Source organism: Eriocheir sinensis, chromosome 4 (genome assembly GCF_024679095.1).
Source record: "Eriocheir sinensis breed Jianghai 21 chromosome 4, ASM2467909v1, whole genome shotgun sequence".
Lineage (NCBI taxonomy): Eukaryota > Metazoa > Arthropoda > Malacostraca > Decapoda > Varunidae > Eriocheir > Eriocheir sinensis.
In genome coordinates, this window is record NC_066512.1 from 21,866,168 (window position 1) to 21,888,221 (window position 22,054).

The 22,054-nt window shown below is 44.8% G+C and overlaps 1 protein-coding gene across 2 annotated transcripts in view; it reads left to right on the plus strand.

The window, feature by feature from the left end:
• Positions 1–22,054, plus strand: part of LOC127009855 (endothelin-converting enzyme-like 1) — a 132,150-nt gene that overhangs the window by 93,316 nt on the left and 16,780 nt on the right. For both annotated transcript variants that reach the window (XM_050883269.1, XM_050883277.1), the window contains exon 3: positions 2,793–2,944. In XM_050883269.1, the coding sequence (XP_050739226.1) occupies positions 2,793–2,944 (152 nt within the window). The remainder of the gene's footprint in view (positions 1–2,792; positions 2,945–22,054) is intronic.

Below are 22,054 nucleotides of genomic sequence, written 5' to 3' on the forward strand. Positions count from 1 at the left end.
GTTAATTTTCCTCCTCTCTAATTGTATTTTCTTCTCCCTTCCCTCTTCCTCCTCCCCTTCCTTTTCCCCTCTCCCTACCCTTCTTCTCTTTCCATCTTGCTGCTCCTCCTCATCCTCCAATTTATTATCCTCCTCCCTTCGTCTTCTTCCTCCTCTTCATCATATTCCTCCAACTCTTCTTTCCACTTAATTTCCTTCTCTTCTTCTCTTCTCGCGTATTTCCTTTTATCTTCCTCCACCTTTTCTTATTTATTGTCATCCATCTTGTCTCCCCTATCCTCTGCTCTTCCCCTTCTACTTTTCCTATCATCATCTTCCACCTTTTCTTTATACCTACTTTCCTCTTTCTTTTCCCATCTTTTCATTAATCCTTTTCTCTTCTTCCTCCTCTTTTTATTAGGTATTTTCCTCATTTCCTCCTCTCTCCTCCCTCGTTATTTTCCCATCATCTTCCATCTTTTCTTTATATCTGCTATCCACTTTTCGTTTTCCTATCTTTTCACTAATCCTTTCCTCCTCTTTTCATTATTTATTTTCCTCTTTCCCTTCTTTCTCTTCACTCTTTCTCTTCCCATCATCTTCCACCTTTTTCCTTATACTTACTCTTTTCTTTTCCTTTTCCCATCTTTTCACTAATCCTTTCCTACCCTTCCTTCTCTTCCTATTATCTATTCTCCTAAGTCCCTCCTCTCCTTTCTCTTTCCTTTCCCATCATCTTCCTCCACCTCTTCGCCCCATCTATTTTCCCCTCTGTTTACTCCCTCCCCTTCTCTCTTCTCTTCCTCCTCTTCTTTTTATCTGTTTTCCTCCTTCCCTTCTCTCCCCTCTTTCTTCTCTTCCCATCATCTTCCTCCACCTCTCCTCCCCATCAATTTTCCTCTCTGTTTACTCCTTCCTCTTTTCTCTTCTCTTTCTCCTCTTCTTTTTATCTATTTTCCTCCTTCCCTTCCCTCTCCTTCCTCTATCTCTTCCCATCATTTTCCTCCACCTCCTCGTCCCATCTATTTCCCCCTCTGTTTACGCCTTCCCATTCTCTCCCTTCTCCCTCCACCCTTCTTACTTCCCTCCTCTCCTTCCCTAATTGTCCATTCTCTACTTGCGTTTCTCTCTATCTCCCAAATTATCCCATTCTCTTACCCTACCGACGCCCTTCTCCTACTCCTCCTTCCCCTTCCTCCGTAGCCCTCTCCTCCCCTTCTCCCGTCGTTGTCTTCCCCTCCTTCCTCTCCGTTCTGTGCCATTGCGGGTCAGGCCGTGTAGCACTCCTCTCAACGATGTATCTCTGGACAGTGTTTTTAGCTGAATTTGTGACCGTCTTGTGTACGCTTCTGTTGTATAGTTTTCGGCTGGGGGGGAGTTTTCGCTTTTTATTTATTTATTTATTTATTTATTTATTTATTTTTTTAGTTCAGCGCTTTTTTTCGTTTTCTCGTATCTCAGTTTTCTTGTTATTTTTTTTCATGCGATTTTTTTTTTTTTTTTTTTTTTTCTAGTGATTTTTTCGTTTTCTCGTATCTCAGTTTTCTTGCAAATTTTTTTCATGCGATTTTTTTTTTATTGTTTCAGAGTTAATGCTTCTCTTTTCTGTTGTATTCTCTTTCTCTACCTTCTTTCGCTTCTTAATTTTTTTTTTCATTTCTCATTTTTTCATGTTTCGTGTGATTTTTTTTTCCTTTTTTTTTTTAATACTTCAAACTTTCTACTTCTCTTTTCTGTTGTCTTCTTTTCGCCTGCCTTCTTTCTCTTCTTAATTACTCTTTTCAAATTTTCTCATATCTCAGTTTCTTTTTTTTTTCCGTGTGATTTTTTTTTATTTCCAAACTTACTACTTCTCTTTTCTGTTGTCTTCTTTTCCTCTGCTTTCTTTCTCTACTTATTTATCCTTTCAATCCATCTCCTTTTTTTCACTTTCCCATGTCTGTCTTTTTGTTGTTTCTTCCTGTTTTTTTTGTTTTTTTTTTTTATACTATTCCAAACTCACTACTTCCCTTTTCTGTTGTCTTCTTTTCCCACATTTCTTTCTCTTCTTAGTCTTCCAATCCATCTTTTTTTCACTTTCCCGTGTCTGTCTTTTTGTTATTTCTTCCTGTGTTTGTTTGTTTGTTTTTCCTATTCCAAACTCGTCACTTCTCTTTTTAATCCTTTTTTCTAAAGTTTTCCACCAGACTCCTTTTCCCTTTTTCAGTTCACCTCATTCTTTCGACTTCTCCTTTCTTCAGTATCCTCAAACAAAACTCCTCTCTTTTCATTCTGGTCTCTTTACTGCAATCCTTATCTTCCTCTCAAAGTCTCCTCCTCTTTTTGAAATTATACCTCTTCGTTCCCTCTTCCTATACCCCAATGTCTCGTTCCTCAAGTCCTCCTCCCTCCCTTCCCCCCCATCCAAGATAAATCCAACTGATTCGCATTTCTACCACGTTTTCTGTAACCTGAAGCCCAGAACAAACTTTTCTTCCCTTCTTGTACGAATTAAAAGAATATATATTTCATTCCCCTCTTCTGAAACATCACCTATAAAACACCTTTCTCATTTTTTGTTTTCTGTGCTATCAACTACGCCGTCTGTTGTCTGATTAAAATTAAAAGAATATATTTCATTCCTCTTTTCTGAAACATCAACTATAAAACAGCTGTCTCATTTTTGTTTTCTGTTTGCTGTATTAACCACGCCATCTTCTGTCTGACCTCTCGTAGTATCCTCTTATTCTCTTATCCTCGTATCCTCGTGTTTCCTTGTGTATTCCTCACGCCCACGTCTTCCCATCCTTACCATGTCCTCTCCTCTTCCTCAGACGGGTGGACGTTGATGCGCGAGACGTGGGACCGTCGCCGCTGGGAGTTCGACATGGTGTTGAAGCGCCTGCATGCTGACTACGGCGTGTCCCCCTTCTTCAGGGTGACGGTGGTGCCCGACCCGCGCAGGGAGGGGCACAACATCATCAAGGTGAGTGTTGGGGAATGGGGTAGAGGGGTTGCTGTGGTGTGTCTGGGGGGGATGGTGTGTGTGTGTGTGTGTGTGTGTGTGTGTGTGTGTGTGTGTGTGATACTTCTCTCTTTTTCGGATTTATGTGCTCTTAACAACTGCTTACGTAGGAGAGAGAGAGAGAGAGAGAGAGAGAGAGAGAGAGAGAGAGAGCAGCTTCGATGAGGAACAAACAGGAGGAGAGACAGGAAGGCCATATCCGAGATCTCCTCCTCCTCCTCCTCCTCCTCCTCCTCCTCCTCCAGATATTGAAGAGACTGTGTGATCCTCGTTACTCCCTTCCTCCTACTCCCCCTTATTTCTACCCCAAACTACCCTCCTCCTCCTCCTCCTCCTCCTCCTCCTCCTCTTCCTCCTCTTCTCTTCCAGTTTCCTTCGCAGGATATTGTGGTTTTGGCGCCTGGCATCACCCTTCTCTCTCTCTCTCTCTCTCTCTCTCTCTCTCTCTCTCTCTCTCTCTCTCTCTCTATCTCGCTCTCTCCTCCTTCCCTCCATTCCTTATAAACTGCAACAATTTTCTTCTTTTTTTTCCTCTCCTTGTTGGGGTCAGGATATTAGAGGTCAGCCGGAAGTTGACCGCCCCTCCCCTCCCCCTCCCCCCTTTTTTCTCCCTCCCTTCCCTTCCTCATTCCTCCGTTCCACTCCACTCCCTCCTCTCCCTTCTTCCCTGCTTTTTCCCTCCTTTAAATCATTTTCTTTCCCTCTCGTTTTTCGTTCTTTAATTTTCTACACACACACACACACACACACACACACACACACACACACACACACACACACACACACACACACACACACACACACACACACACACACACACACACACACACACACACACACACACACACTTCCCCTTCCCTTTGTTTGCTTCCCCTTCTCTCTTTTGTTCTTTTCCCTTTCCCTTTATATATCATCTACTCCCCTCGCTTTTTTTCCCTTCTTTTCCCTTTCCTTTCTTCCTCTCTACCTTTTCCTCCCTTCTTCCTTTCTCTTTCCCCCTAAGTCTTATATAGCGTCCTCCTCCTCTCCCTTTTCCTCCCTTCTTCCTTTTCCCTTCCCTTCTTATATATTGTCCACTCTCCCCTCTCCCTTTTCTTTCCTTCTTCCTTTCCCTTTTCCCTCTTCTATATTGTCCATCCTTCCCTCTCCCTTTTCCTTTTCCTCCCTTCTTCCTTTTCCCTTTTCCCTCTTCTATATCGTCCACACTTCCCTTCCATCTCCCTTTTCCTCCCTTCTTCCTTTCCCCTTTCCCTCTTCTATATCGCCCCTCCCATCTCCCTTTTTCTCCCTCCTTCCCCTTTCCACCTTATATCGTCCACCTTCCCATCTCTCTTTTCCTCCCCTTTTCCTTTCCCTTTCCCCTCTTATTTGTTGTCTCTCTCCCTCTCACTTTTCCCATCACTAATTTCCTACACCCACACACACACACACACACACACACACACACACACACACACACACACACACACACACACACACACACACACACACACACACACACAATAAGCTCCATTTTATAACTCGACAAGAACAACGCAGCAAATTAAGTGGTACGGATATTTTCTCGAAGTCATTTTTTCCGAAGGTTTTTGTGAATATTGATTAACTAAGAGAACCGTGTGATGAGATAATGAGACGAGCTTTTCTTTCTTTCCTTACACACACGAAGGCAAAAAAAATATCATGAGAAGAATGGATAATGAGGTGAATATATATAAAAAAAATAAAAAATAAAAAACTACATAAAAGAAGAAGCCTCCTCTCATGCATATCAAAGTCGAAATCTGTTGGTTAAATTTACGCAGCGCTGAAGTAGACGAGGGAAAGAATAGCGTAAAAGATAGCGTAAAAAAAAAAAAAACCGTCTGCGTTGTGATGGCTGGACGGTGACTTTTACGCAGCATGGCAAAAATGTTGACGTTGAGGAGCGGACGAGAAAAATATTATAATCCAATCCTTCAGCGCGGCCTTTCTTTCCTCCTCTCCTGCCTCTTTATTATGCCAGTTCTTGTTATTCTTTTCTCTCCTTCTCCCTTCCTCCTCCTCCTCTCTTTATTAGGCCCGTTCTTGTTCTGCTTCTCTCTCCTTTGGTCCTCCTCCTCCTCCTCCTCCTCCTCTTTGTTATGCCAGTTCTTGTTCTGCTTCTCACTCCTTTGCTCCTCCTTCTCCTCTTTGTTATGCCGGTTCTTGTTCTCCTTCTCTCTCCCTTCCTCCTCCTTCTCCTCCTCCTCTTATTATGCCAGTTCTTTTTCTTCTTTTCTCTCCCTTCCTCCTCCTCCTCTCTTTATTATGCCACTTCTTGTTCTCCTTCTCCCTCTTTCTCCCTTCTTCCTCCTCTTCATTTTCCGCCTTCTTCTTCTCCTCCTCCAATTCCGCTTTCTCTTCCTCCAATTTCGACTCCTCTTCCCCCTCCGCCGATTTCTTCCTTCTCTTCCTTTTCTTCTTGTTTCTCCTCTTCGTTTTCTTATTCCTCCTCTTCTTCTTTTCTTTTTCGTTTTCTTATTATTATTATTATTATTATTATTATTATTATTATTATTATTATTATTGTTGTTGTTGTTTATTACTTTTATTATATTATTATTAGCCACATTTTTTGCTGCTTCTTCGTCATCTTCATTGTCATCATCATCTTATTATTTATTCTTCTTATCTGCTCCTTCCTTCTTCTCCTCCAACCATATATGCACGCCCTCCTCCTCCCCCTCCTCCTCCTCCTCCTCCTCCTCCTCCTCCTCCTGCGAGAGAAAGAATCGCCCCGTCTGGTCGAGTCTTACATCCGTATCTTATTTTGGGCGTATTTTTCATATTTTCTCCTCGTTTCCGCATTTCCTCCTCCGTCAGTGTTGCCAACCCCCCCCCCCTCCACCACCACTACTATCACCCTCCACCACGACCAACAACAACAACAACAACAACATAATTAGCAACCTTACACCACCAGCACCACTAACCTCACTACCGCCACCACCAACACCACCACCACCAACAACAACAACCTCATAACTCCACCACCTCCAACACCACCACCACCAACACCACCACACACACAACCCCATCACCACACTCCGAACCATAATATCACCACTACCACCACCATCCACATAAACACACATTACCACCACCATCAACACCACACCACCACCACCACCTACCTCACAAATCCATCACCAACTTCAGCATATGAGGCCGTGCGAGCGAAAACGTACAAAGCGCCATCTGGCCAAAAATGCGATTTTGTGGTATAACACTATTTTGACCCTTCCTTTATAAGCGAGGAATGTCGGTTTGTACAAAACTGCAGTGGAAATAGGCCTGGGAGTCCTTCAAAATAACCCTACATTATCACCTACGCAGTTGAAAGTGAGATAAGAAAGCAGTCGCGAGCGAAAATGTACAGAGCGCCAATAGCATCACTGCAAACGTGCAAGCTTTTCCGTCTAGCGCGTAGTGCAAACTCTTAGCATTTATTGTTTATTAGTATATTTTACGTTTTGTAACTTCCTTCATGTTCCGGATTATTATGAATATCATGAACTGTGTATGACATATTAAAAAGTTAATTAATATTGCACATCATGGATGTTTTTGAAAAACCTACTTTTTCGGACCTATATATATTTTTTTTTATAACTGAGTACATGCCAATATTCTACATACCTTAACCTTCATTTTGGTCTTTGATTGAAGTGTCCACCTTAAAAACCAATGAAGTTATGATAATTTAAACATTGCAAAACTTTAAACGCGATTTCCCGCATTTAAAAAAATGGCGCTTTGTACGTTTTTGCTCGCACGGCCTCATATTTACATTAAGATATTAGATTCTCCTTTGTTGTTAGTATCCTCCTCCTCCTCCTCTTCCTTTTTCCTTCTCCCCCTCTTCGTCATCCCCCATTCTCTCGTGTCCTCGTTTCGTTTTTATTTGATACTATTTGACTTTTTTCAGAGTTGTAATTGTGTTCTTTTAATTTTCTTAATTGTCTAACTTGATTTTCATTTCTCGAAGGGACGTGGGGGCGGGGGGTATCTTCTTTTCCGGACGATTTTCTGTATGCGGGAATTTCTCTACATTTTATTTACTTATTTTTATTCTTTCATCCGCACCGTTATTTTAGGGGGGCCAAAGTGAATATTCAACACGAGCATTCTTAACTATTTACTCACTCTCTCGGGCATAAATCATCTTTGCTTTATTTCCGTGTCACAATCCCGGACAAATTGGCGACGCAGCAGAAGGCAAGGGCCGAGGCTGCACCGAGGACCTGAGGGATAGTTTGTTGGCTGGGTCGAGAGAAACTGGGGTAAGAGTCTTGAGTGTAGGGGGAAGGAAGGCTGAGAACTGATCCGGTATTAGGGAACAAACGTAGAGTTGGTGCAGAGCTGAAAGGGTCAGTGGAAGATGTGTTGGGGGGGAGTGATTTAGAGTGGGGAGAGGAGGAGGAGTGAAAAGTTCGGAGGTTGAAAGAAGGGTGAAGGAAGGGCAGGCAGGGATAGTAAGATTGAAAAGGGTGAACTGAGGTGGGACAGTGCAAGGAGAAGGAAGAGAGTAGAAAGCGAAGAAGGGAAGAGGGAAAGTCGAGGGAAGGAAAGGAAAAGGGAAGAAATCGGACAGAAAATGAAAAGGAGTGAAGAAAGCAAAGAAGGAAAGAGGGAACGTCGAGGAAAGGAAAGGAAGAAGGAAGGTATCGAACAGAAAAAGGAAAAGAATGAAGAAAAAGGGAATGAAGCAAAAAAACAGAGAGAAAGAAGATGAAGGGGGGAACTAGAGAAAGGAGGAAGAAAACGAGGGGTGGGGAGGAGGAGGAGGGTGGTAGAGGGTAGAGGGTTTTGGGGGTTGGCGGTGGGACAGAGAGGGAGAGGTTCAAAGGTCATGTCTATATAATTTCAGGATCGCGATGAAGGTGGCTTTAATTCAACTTTACTTGGCACATCGGTTAAGGCGTTTATATGGGACTGTGGAGTTCCGCCGACCTCATCACTGGGCCGAGGAAAGGGAAGGAAGGGGGCGGAGGGAGGGAGGGAAGGAGCAAGGAAACGAAGATGAGAGGAAGAGAGAGAGAGGAAAGAGGAAGGAAAAGGAGAGAAAGAGACAGAGGGAAAGAAGTATGACGAGGAATAAGGAAACGAAGACGAGGAGAGAGAGGAAAAAGGAAAGAAAAGGAGAGAAAGAGACGGAGGGAAAGAGGTGTGACGAGGAGCAAGGAAACGAAGAAGAGAAGGAGAGAGAGGAAAAAGGAAAGAAAAGGAGAGAAAGACAGAGGGGAAAGGAATGAAGAGGGGCTAAGAAATGAGGGAAAAATGAGGTGAGGAGGAAGGAAAAGAAGGGACGGACGAAGAGAGGAAACGATGACAAGAGGGAGAGAAAGAGGAAATCGGAAAACAGAGAGACAGAAGGAAAGAGATATTAAGAGGAGCGAAGAAATGAGGAAAATATAAGTAGATGAAGAGGAAGGAAAAGAAGGGAAAGAGGGAATGGAGGAAACAGAAAGGGAGATAAAGGATGAAAGAAGGGAGTTAGGGAAGTTTGAGAGAAAAAGAGAAAGGGGAGGAGGGAGAAAACAAGGAAAAGAAGGAAAGTGAAACGGAAAGGAGATAATGAAGGAGAAAAGGAGGAGAGGAAAGAGGGAGAGAGGGAGAGAAGGAAGAGGTCACTGGGAGCGGTCAGTTACATCCCTCCCTTACCACGACTATTACTACCCTCCCTTCCTCCCTTCCCCCCTTCTTTCCTTACCCCTTATAATCACTCTTCCTTTCCTCCCTCCACCCACGCATCCCTTTCCATTTCGCCTTCCTCTCTGGTCTCTGCCCCTTCATTATAATCTTTGATATCCCTCCCTTCCCTCCCTCCCCCTTACGACTATCTTCCCCCTCCCTCACCTTACGACTCCCTTCTTCCTCCCTTCCCCCCGTACGACTCCCTCCTTCCTCCCTTCCCTCTTACGACTCCCTCCTTCCTCCCTTCCCATTTACGACTCCCTCCTTCCTCCCTTCCCCCTTACGACTCCCTTCCCCCTCCCTCACCTTACGACTCCCTCCTTCCTCCCTTCCCCCTTACGACTCCCTCCTTCCTCCCTTCCCCCTTACGACTCCCTCCTTCCTCCCTTCCCCCTTACGACTCCCTCCTTCCTCCCTCTTCCCCCTTACGACTCCCTCCTCCCTCCCTTCCCCTTATGACTCCCTCCTCCTCCCTTCCCCCCCCTCCCCTCCTTCCTCCCTTCCCCCTTACGACTCCCTCCTCCTCACCACTACATTTCAGTCTTTTTTTTTTTCCTCCACTCCTCCATCCCTCCATATCTGTCTTCTCTCCGCGACTTTACCCTCCTCTCTTGCCCTTTACCCCCCCCATTCTCTCTCTCTCTCTCGCTCTCTCTCTCTCGACTTAGGATGATAATAGATTGTGCGGTAAATTCTGCTGACGGAGGGAAGGGCGGGGAAAATTCTTAAGGCATTTTTGTCCCCGGCCAGAAATTTCTCCCATTGCTGCAGAACGATTGTGTGTGTGTGTGTGTGTGTGTGTGTGTGTGTGTGTGTGTGTGTGTTTTCTCCGGAGTTACGCTTGTCTCCCTTCTTCCCCCCCTCTTCTCCCTCTCCTTGACTTTCATTCACACCCTTGGTTTATTTCCTCCTCCTCCTCCTCCTCCATCACTCGACGTTTCGGGGCTCCACGCTGACCAAAAAACTAAAAATAACGGTCTACTGATTCTAACGAGGTGGTGTAATATAGACGGAAGTGTTTTTGTTTTTGTTTTTTGTTTGTTTGTTTTTTTTCTCAAAGCGAGTAATCCGTCACTGGAGAAAGCTTCCTGCAAGAGTAGTTAGTGTGCGATAACCATCAACTCCTTTAAGAATTACATTGAGCGTTACTTTGTTGCATTAGGAATAGACTGGACGTGCTTTAAGCTGTTTTGCAAGTCACTAAGGGCTTGACGAGCGGAGTGAGGCTGATATTCTTAAGCTCGTATTATAAGACATTTTCTCGTCCAACAACACATATTTGACAAGGCTTTCGTACAGCGTTGCCAAATTGTCGTACTCTGAACACTACATTTATCATTTTTAGGCTCCAAGACGGTCGTAACCACACAAATAACGATATCAATTTAAAGTTATCGTTAAAACTGTTAAATATTGATCGTTTTCGTTTTTTCTGGTATATTTATTGGGCAGAAACTACGAAAATGCAATGCGCTGTGTACGATACTTTGGCAACGCTGCTTTCGTAGGAGTTGTGGGCATTTCCATGAGTAGTTTTTGACCCTGGTGGTAGTGTGACCCTTCTTCTGTACCGTGAACCTGAAGAAACAATCATTAGAACACGACTGACTCCCTCTTTGACCTTTAGAAATAGGTGATGTGAGAAGGGAAACTGTCTTATAATCCCGACCTTAGACTCTTCCGCCTCTCACATCAGTTATTTCCAAAGGTCAAAAAAGGATATCAGTCGGGTTCTCATTTGTGCTTATTTAGGTTCATGGTACAGAAGAAGGGTCCAACTACCACCAGGGTCATTAAACTGCTCCTGGAAGTGCCTAATACTCCTACGAAAGCCTTGTCTATTATGTGTACTTGGGAGCCGAAGTGTTTAAAAATGCGGACCTTTAAATCACTAGACAGGTCAGACAGTCTCGCAGTGAACCTTCTTTCTGTTGACTGCCTCTCCAGGTTTCCAGGTTTCCTCCCCTTTAGTGAACCAACTCATCTGTCTTCTTTGTCCATCCTTCGTCCTCCTCCTCCTCCTCCTCCTCCTCCTCCTCCTCCTCCTCCTCCTCCTCGCTTTCAATCTTCCTTAGTTTTGTATACTCACCTACTTTAGCTCCTTTTCCCCATCTCCTCCTTTTCCTTTCCTCCTCCTCCTCCTCCTCCTCCTCCTCCTCCTCCTCCTCCTCCTCTTTTGCCACCACTACCACCACTACTACCTCCTCCACCTCCTCTCTCTCTCTCCCCTCCTCCTCCTCCTCCTCCTCCTCCTCCTCCTCTGCCCCCACTACACCCACGACCACCACCACCGCCACATCCACCACAACCACCTCCTTCTCCTCCTCCTCCTCCTCCTCCTCCCTAAAGAGTAGTTCCAATGACAGTATGTAATTTTCGTTTTCCTCCTCTCGGTGAATGCAATTTCTTTTTTTTTTTTTTTTTTTTCTTCCCCCACAAAGAAAGGCTGAACAATGCGCTTAATTACGTCTGTGAATGAAAAATATAATCTGTTGATAATTAAAGAGCGCTTCTGTGAGAGATGGGGTGGAGGGGAAGAGGGGAGGGGAAGGAAGGAATGAAGGGGGAAGAGGGAACTGGGGAAGGGGAAGGGATGGAAGGGTGAAGGGAAGTAGGGAGAAGTGAGGAAGTGGATGATGGGGAAGGGATGGGAATAGGGGAGGGAAGGTAGGAAGGAAGAAGCGGGAAGTGGGGAAGGAGTGGAGGGTGGAGAGGGAAGGTAGAAAGGAATGAGGAGGAAGAAGATGGGGAAGGAAGGGGAATATGAGGAGGAGGGAGAAGAGGACAGGATGGGAGTGGGGGAGGGGAAAGTAGAAAGGAAGGAGGAAGAGGAGAATAGGGAAGGAAGGGAGGAAGAAATATGGAAGAGGGAAGGTGGGAGGAAGGAAGACGGAGGGGGAAAGAGAGGATGATGGTGAAGAGAGATAGGGAGGGAGGAAAGTGGAGGAAAGGTAGGAAGAAATGAGGAAGAAAAGAAAGATGGAGAGAAAAATAGAGAGGTTGGTGCTAGCTTTTTTTAACGGAAACACACACACACACACACACACACACACACACACACACACACACACACACACACATACGAGAACATGGAAATATCAGTAGCGTTGCACCTCAGAGAGAGAGACACAGTAGCCACTCATAAATAAAATCGGTTGCAACACGCGCCCACAAAAATAAATAATGAAAAGAATAAAGAAAAACCCGGCATCAGAAAAAGGGAATATCCGCATTTCAGTTCAATACCAAAAGCAAGATACCGTCATAGACACCCACCCTGCTAAAAAAAAGGAAAAAAAAAAACATGCAGCGTGATAAAAATGTGAAAAATGAATAGCTAGATTAGTTTCAATGGGCTGGAAACGAAACTTCTGGCCGTGAGAGAGAGAGAGAGAGAGAGAGAGAGAGAGAGAGAGAGAGAGAGAGAGAGAAGCTTGAGTGCTGAAACTTTACTGGGTCAATACACCGAAGTAAAGTGCAATAGTGAAGGTTGTTATCTTGCTAAAAGTGCGTGCGTTAGTGTGTGTGTGTGTGTGTGTGTGTGTGTGCTTCGAGAGAGAGAGAGTAGTTTAGTTAGCTTCGTTCTTTGACATTTTTTGAACGCGTGGAGGTTGTTTGTTGCCGGGAATGGTTAAGATATTCATGAGAGCTGCCGACCCCCCTCCCCCTCTCTCGGTCTCTCTCTCTCTCTCGCTCTCGCTCTCGCTCTGGTTGCTGTATTAAGTTCTGCAGCGATCATCATCAAGAGAGAGAGAGAGAGAGAGAGAGAGAGAGAGAGAGAGAGAGAGAGAGATTAGCAGTTCCAGCAGATCCACAGCAACAACAATAAAAACAACAACAACAACAACAACAGTACATAACTTCACTCCACAGTTTCCAGAAATTTATACACATTCTGCATTTTTCACTTTTCCTCCTCCCTCCTCCCTCCCTCCCCCTCAACATAACGGACGATGTAAATTCTCTCTCTCTCTCTCTCTCTCTCTCTCTCTCTCTCTCTCTCTCTCTCTCTCTCTCGATTTTACGCCCTTCCTCTCCATCTCTCATTCTTTCCTTTTTCCTCCTCGTATATCCTGCCCTTCCCCTTCCCCTTCGGCGCCTAGGGGAGGAAAAGTGCGAGGGAGGGAAGGGAAGGGAAGGGAAAGGAAGGGGAGGAAAGAAAAGGGAAGGAAAGGAACAGAAGGCAAAGGAAAGAATAGGAATGAAAGAGATTGGAATTAAAGGAAATGAAAGGAAAAGAAAATGAAGGGAAGCGAATGGAAGGGAATGGATAGGATGGGTTGGAAGGGAAGGGAAGAGGAGGGAAAGGAAAGGGGAGTTAAGGCAAAGGATAGGAAAGCAAGGAGAGGCAAAGGAAAGAAAAGAAATGAAAGCGAATGAGATGAAAGGAAAGGAAAGGAAATCAAAGCATAATGAAAAGAAGGAAAAGGAAGGAAATAACAGGAAGGGAAGGGATAGGATGGGTTAGGAGGGTATAAAAAGTAAAAAAAAAAAAAAAGATAAGAGAAAGAAAAGTGAAGATTTAGAGAGAAGAGTAAACGGAAAGAACAGACAAAAATTACAAGACAAGGAAAGACAAAGGAGGAAAAGAAGAGGAATATGAAGGAATTAGAAAAAACAACGAAAGGGAAGGGAAGAATAGGAAAAAAAAGGACGGGAAAAAGAGAGAGAGAGAGAGAGAGATATGATGGTAGTGAAAAGAAAGGGCGTCCTGTTGTGGTAGATAATTCATTGTGGAGTTCATAAAGGTTAAAAGGTGAGGTGGTGTGGTGGTGGAGGTGATGGTGGTGGTGGAAGATGAGGAAGATGACGTGTTAGTGGTTGTGATGGTGGTGGTGTTGTGTTGGTGGTGGTGATGGTGGTGGCGTTGTGTTGTTGATGGTGATGATGGTGGCGGTGGAAGACGAGGAAGATGACCTGGTAGTGGTTGTGATGGTGTTGGTGTTCTTGGTGATGATGATGATTAAGGAGGTGGAGGACAAGTAAATTTTAGAATAATTGTAACTCAAAATTTCCAAAGATTATGAAACAGGAAAACAATATTGGTGGTGTGATAATAATTTCTTGAACTTGAACTTGTGAGATAATAATGGCAGTGGTCTTGATGGAAGGGTCACTCGTGTTTGGGAGAGATAAAGAAAATAGTAGTAGTAGTAGTAGTAGTAGTAGGCGTGATAGTCTAATGGAAGGCGAGAGAAAAGGAGGGTGAGGTAGGCCGTACGGTGTTACTTGAAAACCTTGAAGTGCTGTTAAGTAGTCCTGGTGAATGTGTGGAGCGTGGAGTGGTGTGTTTGAAGTGAAAAGAGGATGTGGTGGTGGTGGTGGAAGAGGAAAAGTGCGAGAGAGGGGACAGGGAGGGAAGGGAAGGGAAGGGAAGGGTAGGGAAGGGAAAGGGAGGGAAGGGAACGGGGAAGAGAAGAATAGGAAAGGAAAGGAGAGGAGATGAAAGAAAAGCAAAACTAAGAGAACGGAGAGGAAAAGAAATGATAGGAAAAGAAAGGGAAGGGATAGGAAAGGAAAAGAAAGGAGAGGAGAGGAAAGAAAAGCAAAATGAAGAGAAGGGAAAGGAAGGAAATAATAGGGAAATGAAGGGAAGGGATAGGATGGGTTGGGTTGGATGAGATTGAAAATAAATGAAAAGAACCACAATTAAAAGAAAGATAGGAGAGAAGAAAAGTGATGATTTGTAAAGAGGAGAGAAAAGGACAGGAAAAAATGCTAAGAAAAGGAAAGACGAAGGAGGAAAAGAAAAGAAGGAAATGTGTGTGTGCGTGTGTGTGTGTGTGTGTGTGTGTGTGTGTGTGTGGATTCAGCGGCTGTGTGAATAATTGAAAGCTACCACACACGTTGCCTTGCTTTTGGATAAATATAAAAAAAAAAGAAAATCAAAGAAAAAAATAAGGAAAAAAATGATAGAAAATAACTGGATGTAAAAAAGAAAGAAAAAGGCGAAAAGAAGCAAAAATAGAAAAGAGGAAGAGCTTTTAGGGAAGATGAACGGAGGGAGCGGAGGAGGAAGAGGAGGAGGAGGAAGCGGAGAAGAAAGAAAAAGGAGGAGAGAGGAAAGAAATGTTGAAAATCAGAAGAACGAGACGAGGAAGACGGTTTAGAATCAGGTGAAGACAGAAGAAAAGTTATGAGACGGGAAAACAAACGAGAGAGAGAGAGAGAGAGAGAGAGAGAGAGAGAGAGAGAGAGAGAGAGAGAGAGAGAGAGAGAGAGAGAGAGAGAGAGAGAGAGAGAGAGAGAGAGAGAGAGAGAGAGAGAGAGAGAGAGAGAGACGCACAAACACTTAAAATTAGAAATGAGGATGGGAAATGACGCAGAGAGAGAGAGAGAGAGAGAGAGAGAGAGAGAGAGAGAGAGAGAGAGAGAGAGAGAGAGAGAGAGAGAGAGAGAGAGAGAGCACCAGCACACCAAAGAACATGAGGAGAGGAAAATGTCTCAGCCCAGGACCGCAGAATGGAGCGTGTGTTCGCGTAGAGGAGGGCGAGAGTGAGAGAAAATGTTGAGAGGGAGTTGGCCCCGTCGAGCTCTGTCTTTACTGGCCAACTTTGCTCGTGAGGAAATACGTGCGGAGAGTATCCCAAACTGTGCCACCGCCCGCCACGCCCGCCCACCCGCCCCGCGCTAGCCGTCTGTTCCGTCCACTTTTGTTTCCCGCGGTATTTCTTTCATTTTTCCTTCATTTCCTTTCATTTTTCATTCAGGCAAGAGCAGTGGTGGTGGTGGTGGTAGTAGAAGTGGTAGTAGAGGCGGTGTTGAAAGTTGTGGTGGGAGTAGTAGTAGTAGTAATAGTAGTAGAAGAAGAAGAAGAAATCAGAGAAAAAGTAAAGAAAAAATGGAAGAGATGAAAAAAATGAGGAGAAAGGGAGCAAAAAAAAAATGCGTGCTGGAGATTCCAACTTAAAGAAGAAGAAAGAGAAAAAAGTAGAAGAAAATCAAAGAAAAGTAAAAAAAAAAATGGAAAAAATTGATAAAAAGAGAGGAAAACAAAAACAAAAGTAAGTAATCTCTTCCGCTTTTATTTGGCGCATTATTTCCTTTTTTTATTACTTTTTTTCTGTTTTCATCCTTGTTCATCAATCGGTTCTTCAGTAAATTCGTTTCTATTTTAGTTGAATCAGATTTTCTTCATCATTTATTTATTTTTTATTTTTTTTTTTTTTACCTCTTCTCTGCTTGCTTGTTTGTTTGTTTTCGGTTCTTCAGTAATTCCGTTTCTTTTTTAGTTGAATCAGATTTTCTTCGACATTCATTTATTATTTACTCTTCGAGGGGATCATGTATTTTTTTTCCTACTTTCTTGATTTGTTGGATTATTATTATTATTATTATTATTATTATTATTATTATTATTATTATTATTATTATTATTATACAAAAGAAAAAGAGTCGGCAAAAAGGGCAAAAAAAAAAAAAAAAATAAAAAAAAAAAGCCGCTCCCAGATCAAACAGACATAGAAAGAGATGGTTTAGAGAGGTCATTTCAGAGTGCGTAAAACTTTATTGATATGTTTTCAGTAACTGCTGGCTGATTCTTTGTTTTGTTTTATGAAGTCGTCAACTGCTACACTCTTTTCTCTTTTTGGTTACTGCAATTATCTTGTTTTGTTGAATTATTGACTATTCGAGTACTCCTTTGTTTCTGCATTTCCTTTATTTCAATCCACACTGCATTTTACTTGTTTTCACTTTCTATTAACTACTACAAGAATTTCAACCTTTCAACCTTTTTTTTATTAACTCATCAACTATATTATTTTACGGTCTTCGAGTTTCCCTTCACCACTGTCTCCGTTTTTATGACGTAGTAGTATTCTCCGTCAAATAATTTACTTGTTTCCCCTTTCCTTTAACTACTACAAGAATTTCAACCTTTTCTTTTTTTGTTCACTCATCAACTATACAATTTTACGGTCTTCGGGTTTGCCTTCACCACTGTCTCCGTTTTTATGACGTAGTAGTACTCTCCGTCAAATAATTTACTTATTTTCCCTTACTATTAACTACTACAAGAATTTCAACCTTTCAACTATTTTCTCTTTATTAACTCATCAACTATTTTACGGTCTTCGGGATTCCCTTCACCACTCCCTCAGTTTTTTTATGACGTAGCCGTTCTCTCCCTTAATTATTTTACTTATTTAAACTACAACAACACTTCCAACCGTTTTCTCTATTAACTCATCAAATATTTTACGGGAGTCGAGTTTCCCTTCACCGCTGCCTCCGTTTTTATGACGTATGTTACTCTCCCTCAACTATTTTTACTGCTTTCCGCTTCCTGCCGCTCCTCCCCACATTCTGTTCTCTCCTTCTCGTCGCTCGGCTTTGGGGATGCATTTTTACGGGTCTGACGCTGCCTCGCTCGGCCGGGACGGAGCTGGACCCTGAATATTAATGGAAATTTGTTGTGGAGGAAGAGTGGAAGCAAGAGCGACGATGGTGGTGGTGGTGGTAGTGGAGGTGGTGTTGAAAGTTGTGGTGGGAGTGGTGAGTTGTGGTAGAGATCGTGGTGGTGGTGGTAGGGGTTGGTAGTGGAGGTGGTGTTGAAAGTTGTGGTAGAGATCGTGGTGGTGGTGGTAGGGGTTGGTAGTGGAGGTGGTGTTGAAAGTTGTGGTGGGTGTGGTGAGTTGTGGTAGAGATCGTGGTGGTGGTGGTAGGGGTTGGTAGTGGAGGTGGTGTTGAAAGTTGTAGGAGTGAAGTGTTGTGGTGGTAGAGATCGTGGTGGTGTTGATAGGGGTTGGTAGTGGAGGTGGTGTTGAAAGGTGTGGTGGGAGTGGTGAGTTGTGGTAGAGATCGTGGTAGTGGTGGTAGGGGTTGGTAGTGGAGGTGGTGTTGAAAGTTGTGGTGGTAGAGATCGTGGTGGTGGTGGTGGTGGATGTAAGTGTTAGTTTAAGGTGGTGTGAAAGTATTGGTGATGTAGGAAGTGGTTGAAAGTAATTGTGGTGGATGGTGATGGTTGACGATAGTGAGGGTGGTGATGGTGGAGGTAGTGGTGATGCTGGAAGGTGGTAATGGTTGCTATGGTTGAGGTACTGTTTGTGGTGAAGGGTGGTAATGGTAATGGTTGGGGCTAATGGTGGTGGTAGATGGTTGAGGTGATGGTAGTGATGGTTGAAGTGATGGTTGAGGTGAATGTGTAGTGAACGATTCCGCGAAAGAAAACCAAAAATATCACACACACACACACACACACACACACACACACACACACACACACACACACACACACACACACACACACGAATACTCTATTTGTGGCATTTTCGTTCATACGCTTCTCTTAGGACTCCCTCGCTGTGTCTGGTTGAGGTTAAGAAGGCCGCGTGCGCTGCGAACAAAAAAGGGTTGAAAAAGCATCTTGAGTTGTAGAATGAAAAGACTGAATAGATGTAATCACAAAACACTGACTTGACAAAGAGGAGAGGAGGAGGAGGAGGAGGAGGAGGAGGAGTATGCTAGGAGAGGAAAAAGAAAAAGAAAGCATATAAAGGAGTGAAAGAAGGCGAAAAAATAAAACAAAACGACGTACATACATAGTTTCCGAGAAGAAGAAGAAGACGAAAATGATAAAAGGAAGGATAAAAGAAGGGAAGGCAGTAACGAAGGAAGGGAAGGGATAGCACCGGGAAGAAGGGAGTGAAAGAAGGCGAAAAAATAGAATAGAACGACGTACATACATAGTTTCCGAGAAGAAGAAGAAGACGAGAATGATAAAAGGAAGGAAGTAGGAAGGGAAGGCAGTAAGGAAGGAACGAAGGAAGGGAAGGGATAGCGCCGGGAAGAAGGGAGAGAATGAAGTAAAAAAAAAAAGTAGACTGGCATAGTTTCCAAGAACAAGAAGACATTTATGGTTAAAGGAAGAAAATAGGAAGGGAAGGCAGTAACGAAGGAAGGAGGGAAAAGGAAGGAAGTAGGAAAGCGAAGGCAGTAAGGAAGGAAGGAAGGAAAGAATAGCGCCAGTAAGAAGGGAGAGAAACAAGACGAAAAAATAAGTACAAAGAAGTAGAACGACATAATTTCCGAGAACAAGAAGACATGAAATGTAAATAAAAAGAAAGGAAATAGGAAAGCGAAGGCAGTAAGGAAGGAAGGAAGGAAGGGATAGCGCCAGCAAGCAGGTAAAGGAAGGGGCAGTTACCCACTCACCGGAGACAAGCAGCAGACAGGACCATTAGCCTCCTCTTACCCTGCCCCTTATTAGCTCACCGCACCAGCACGCCGCGTCGCCCGGAACTGTAGCGGCGGCGGCTTGAGCGAAAATCCGTGTCCTTCCTCGGGCTCTCTCTCTTTAACCTGAGTGTTCGCGTTAAAGCACCTCCTGCAACCTTCTCCGGGCTAATCATATCGCACCAAGCACACGAGGCCCCAGCACCCCATCTTTAAGACTCTGCCGCCCCCTGCCATCCCGCCTCTGCCATCCCCGCCCCCTGCCACATCCACCCACACCAAACCTGACTAAGAAGAATGGTCGGTTCTCCTTTAAAGGGAAAAATATGTGACTAACAGCAGCTAAAGGTGATCCCTCTCTCTCAGGCGAAGGAGGCGGGAAGGAGAGGCCGCCCACTAACCTTAAGGGGAATGAGTGGGATGTTTCCTTTGACCTTGTCCCACCTTGCCGAGCCCCGTCCCGCCCCGCCGAGCCCCCCAAACACTCCCGCTCCCTCTAAAACTCTTTCTTGCCCCTGAGACCTTCTTCCTCATAATCTGGGAGCCGCTTCAGAGATGAGAATGCCGAGAGAGAGAGAGAGAGAGAGAGAGAGAGAGAGAGAGAGAGAGAGAGAGAGAGAGACGAGTAGTGCTAGATAAAGAAAAAACAAAAGCAGAGAAGAGAAAGATATGATGCAAAGAGGAGGAAAGGAGGGGAGGTAGGGAAGAAGGGAGGGAGGGCGGGCCAGCAGGTACACGCAGTAGGTAAACAGCAGAGCCAGCGGGAGAAACACGACAGTAAACAAAGCCACGAGGGGCGGAGGCGCGACGTGTGCAGTGCCTCCCCCCCCCCCCTCCTCCTCCTCCTCCTCCTCCTCCTCCTCCTGCTGAGTGGACAAACAGGTAGCAAGCAGACAGGTAGTTGAGAAGCCCACGCACGCACCTTAGAGAGAGAGAGAGAGAGAGAGAGAGAGAGAGAGAGAGAGAGAGAGAGAGAGAGAGAGAGAGAGAGAGCAAAAAAAAAAGTGAATGAGAAGTGCAGCTAAAGGGGATGTTTCCAGATCTCAACCATCTCTCTACTCCTCCTCCTCCTCCTCCTCGCACACCTGCCGGAGGAGGAGGAAGAGGAGGACTGCTGATGAGGCGAGTTGTCGTCGTTCTAATGATACACGGACCCGCGGGGAAGGAGCCGAAAGCCTTGATCTCCTTCAGCCGTGTCCTCCAAGCCGACAGATGTGGTGGTTTTCCCTATTGATTAGTGGCCTGGTGATGGGGGGGGGGGGCGTGGTGGGGGGGGCAGGGAGGGGGCGAGGGCGGGGGGGTGTGGTCGTTAAAGGCGATGAGGTCACAGGTCATTCAGGGATTTGGTTTAGGAGTTAGAGGAGGAGGAGAGGTATGCGGTGACGTCACGTGCGGGGGGGGGGGAGGGGGATTGAGTGCAAGAAGGGATGGGAAGGGTGAAGGGAGGGAGAGGGAAAGGGAGATGTGACAACGTGGGGTGTGAAGGGAGGGAGGGAGAGGTGGTACAGTTTCAATTTTTTCCCCTACTCCGTTTTCCTCTCTTTTTTTTTTTTCTTCTCCACCCTCATCCTCTTTCTCCATTGTACGTCCTTACATTTTTTTTACTTGGATCGAATTACCAGGAGTGTGTGTGTGGGTGGGTGTGGGTGGGTGTGTGGGTGTGTGGGTGTGGGTAGGTGTGTGTGTGTGTGTGTGTGTGTGTGTGTGGGTGTGTTCATGGATACGTTTCATCTTTTCATTGATAGTTAACGTAGAAACCAATCCTCTTTCTCCATTCTACGTCTTTTTTATTTTATTTTTTTACCTGGATGAAATTACCAGGTGTGTGTGTGTGGATGGGTGTGGGTGGGTGTGGGTGTGTTCAAGAACGTTTCATCTTTTCATTGATAGTTAACGTGAAATTGCTATGCCGCGAAGGAGAGAGAGAGAGAGAGAGAGAGAGAGAGAGAGAGAGACGGTCTGAGGGATAGGTCACTGCTTCGTCTCTTCCCGCACGCGTCAGGGAATGAGACAGGCGCCGTAAAGCCTCAACGTGACTCGGGCGGCGCCGGGGCATAGTTAGAGTCCCCCCGCGCTGCCTCCCTGACATAGATGTGTGAACTTTGGGAACCGCATGCATCAGCCTCCGCCCCGTGCATGCCCAGAGCTGGCACCCGCACTAAATTTCTCTCTCTCTCTCTCTCTCTCTCTCTCTCTCTCTCTCTCTCCCCTCGCCACTCAGAAAATTAGGAGTGGCGAGACAGCCTTCACGGGCGACCTGATGAGGCGAGTGTGTGTTGGGGTGAGGGAGGGAAGAAGGGAGAGAGAGAGAGGAGGGAGGGAGGGCAGCTGGAAGTAAAGAAGAAGGGAGTATACGGGAAGGGGAAAGGGAGGGTGGGTATTGTGGAGTCAGAGGAGGGAGAGTGAAAGTAAGGAGGAAGAGGAAGCGAGGGAGAGTGGCAAGGATGGGAAGAGGTTGGCAATAGGATGCTGGGTAAGTGAGATGAGGTAAGGAGAGACAGGTTTGTTAGCGGGGGGAAGAGAGGGAGGAGGAAGGAATAGCGGGAAAGGAGGAAAGAAGAGAGGAAAGGAAGAATGAAAAAACAAGGATTGAGATCGGGAAAGAAGTCGAGTATTAGGTAGGGATGGAAAGGAGGGACAGTAGTCGTGTTAGGAAGGAAAGAAGAGAGAAAAGAAGAATGGAAAAAACAAGGAGTGAGATTGAAAAAGAAGTCTGTCAAGGGTTAAGTAAGTGGAAGAAGGGAAGAAGTACAAAGAGACAGGTGGGAAAGGTAATGTGGAGGAGGCAAGAAGAGAGAAATGGAAGAATGAAAAAGCAAGGAGTGAAGTTGAACAAGAAGTCTGGCAAGGAGGAATAAAAGTGGAATAAGAAGGGAAAGAAGCAAAAAAAGACATGATAGTGAAAAAAATGAGTCGCGGAGAGAAGAAAACAGAGAAAAAGAGAATGAAAAAGAGGATGAAAAGGCAAGGAGTGAGGGTGGGAAAGGAAGTTTGGCAAGGAGGAATAAAAGTGGAATAAGAAGGGAAAGAAGCAAAAAGAGTAATGATAGTGGAAAAAATGGGTCACGGAGGGAGAAAGCAGAGAAAGAGAGAATGAAAAAGAGGATGAAAAGGAAAGAAGTGAGGTTGGGAAAGGAAGTCTGGCAAGGGGGAATGTAAGAAGAAGAAGGGAAAGAA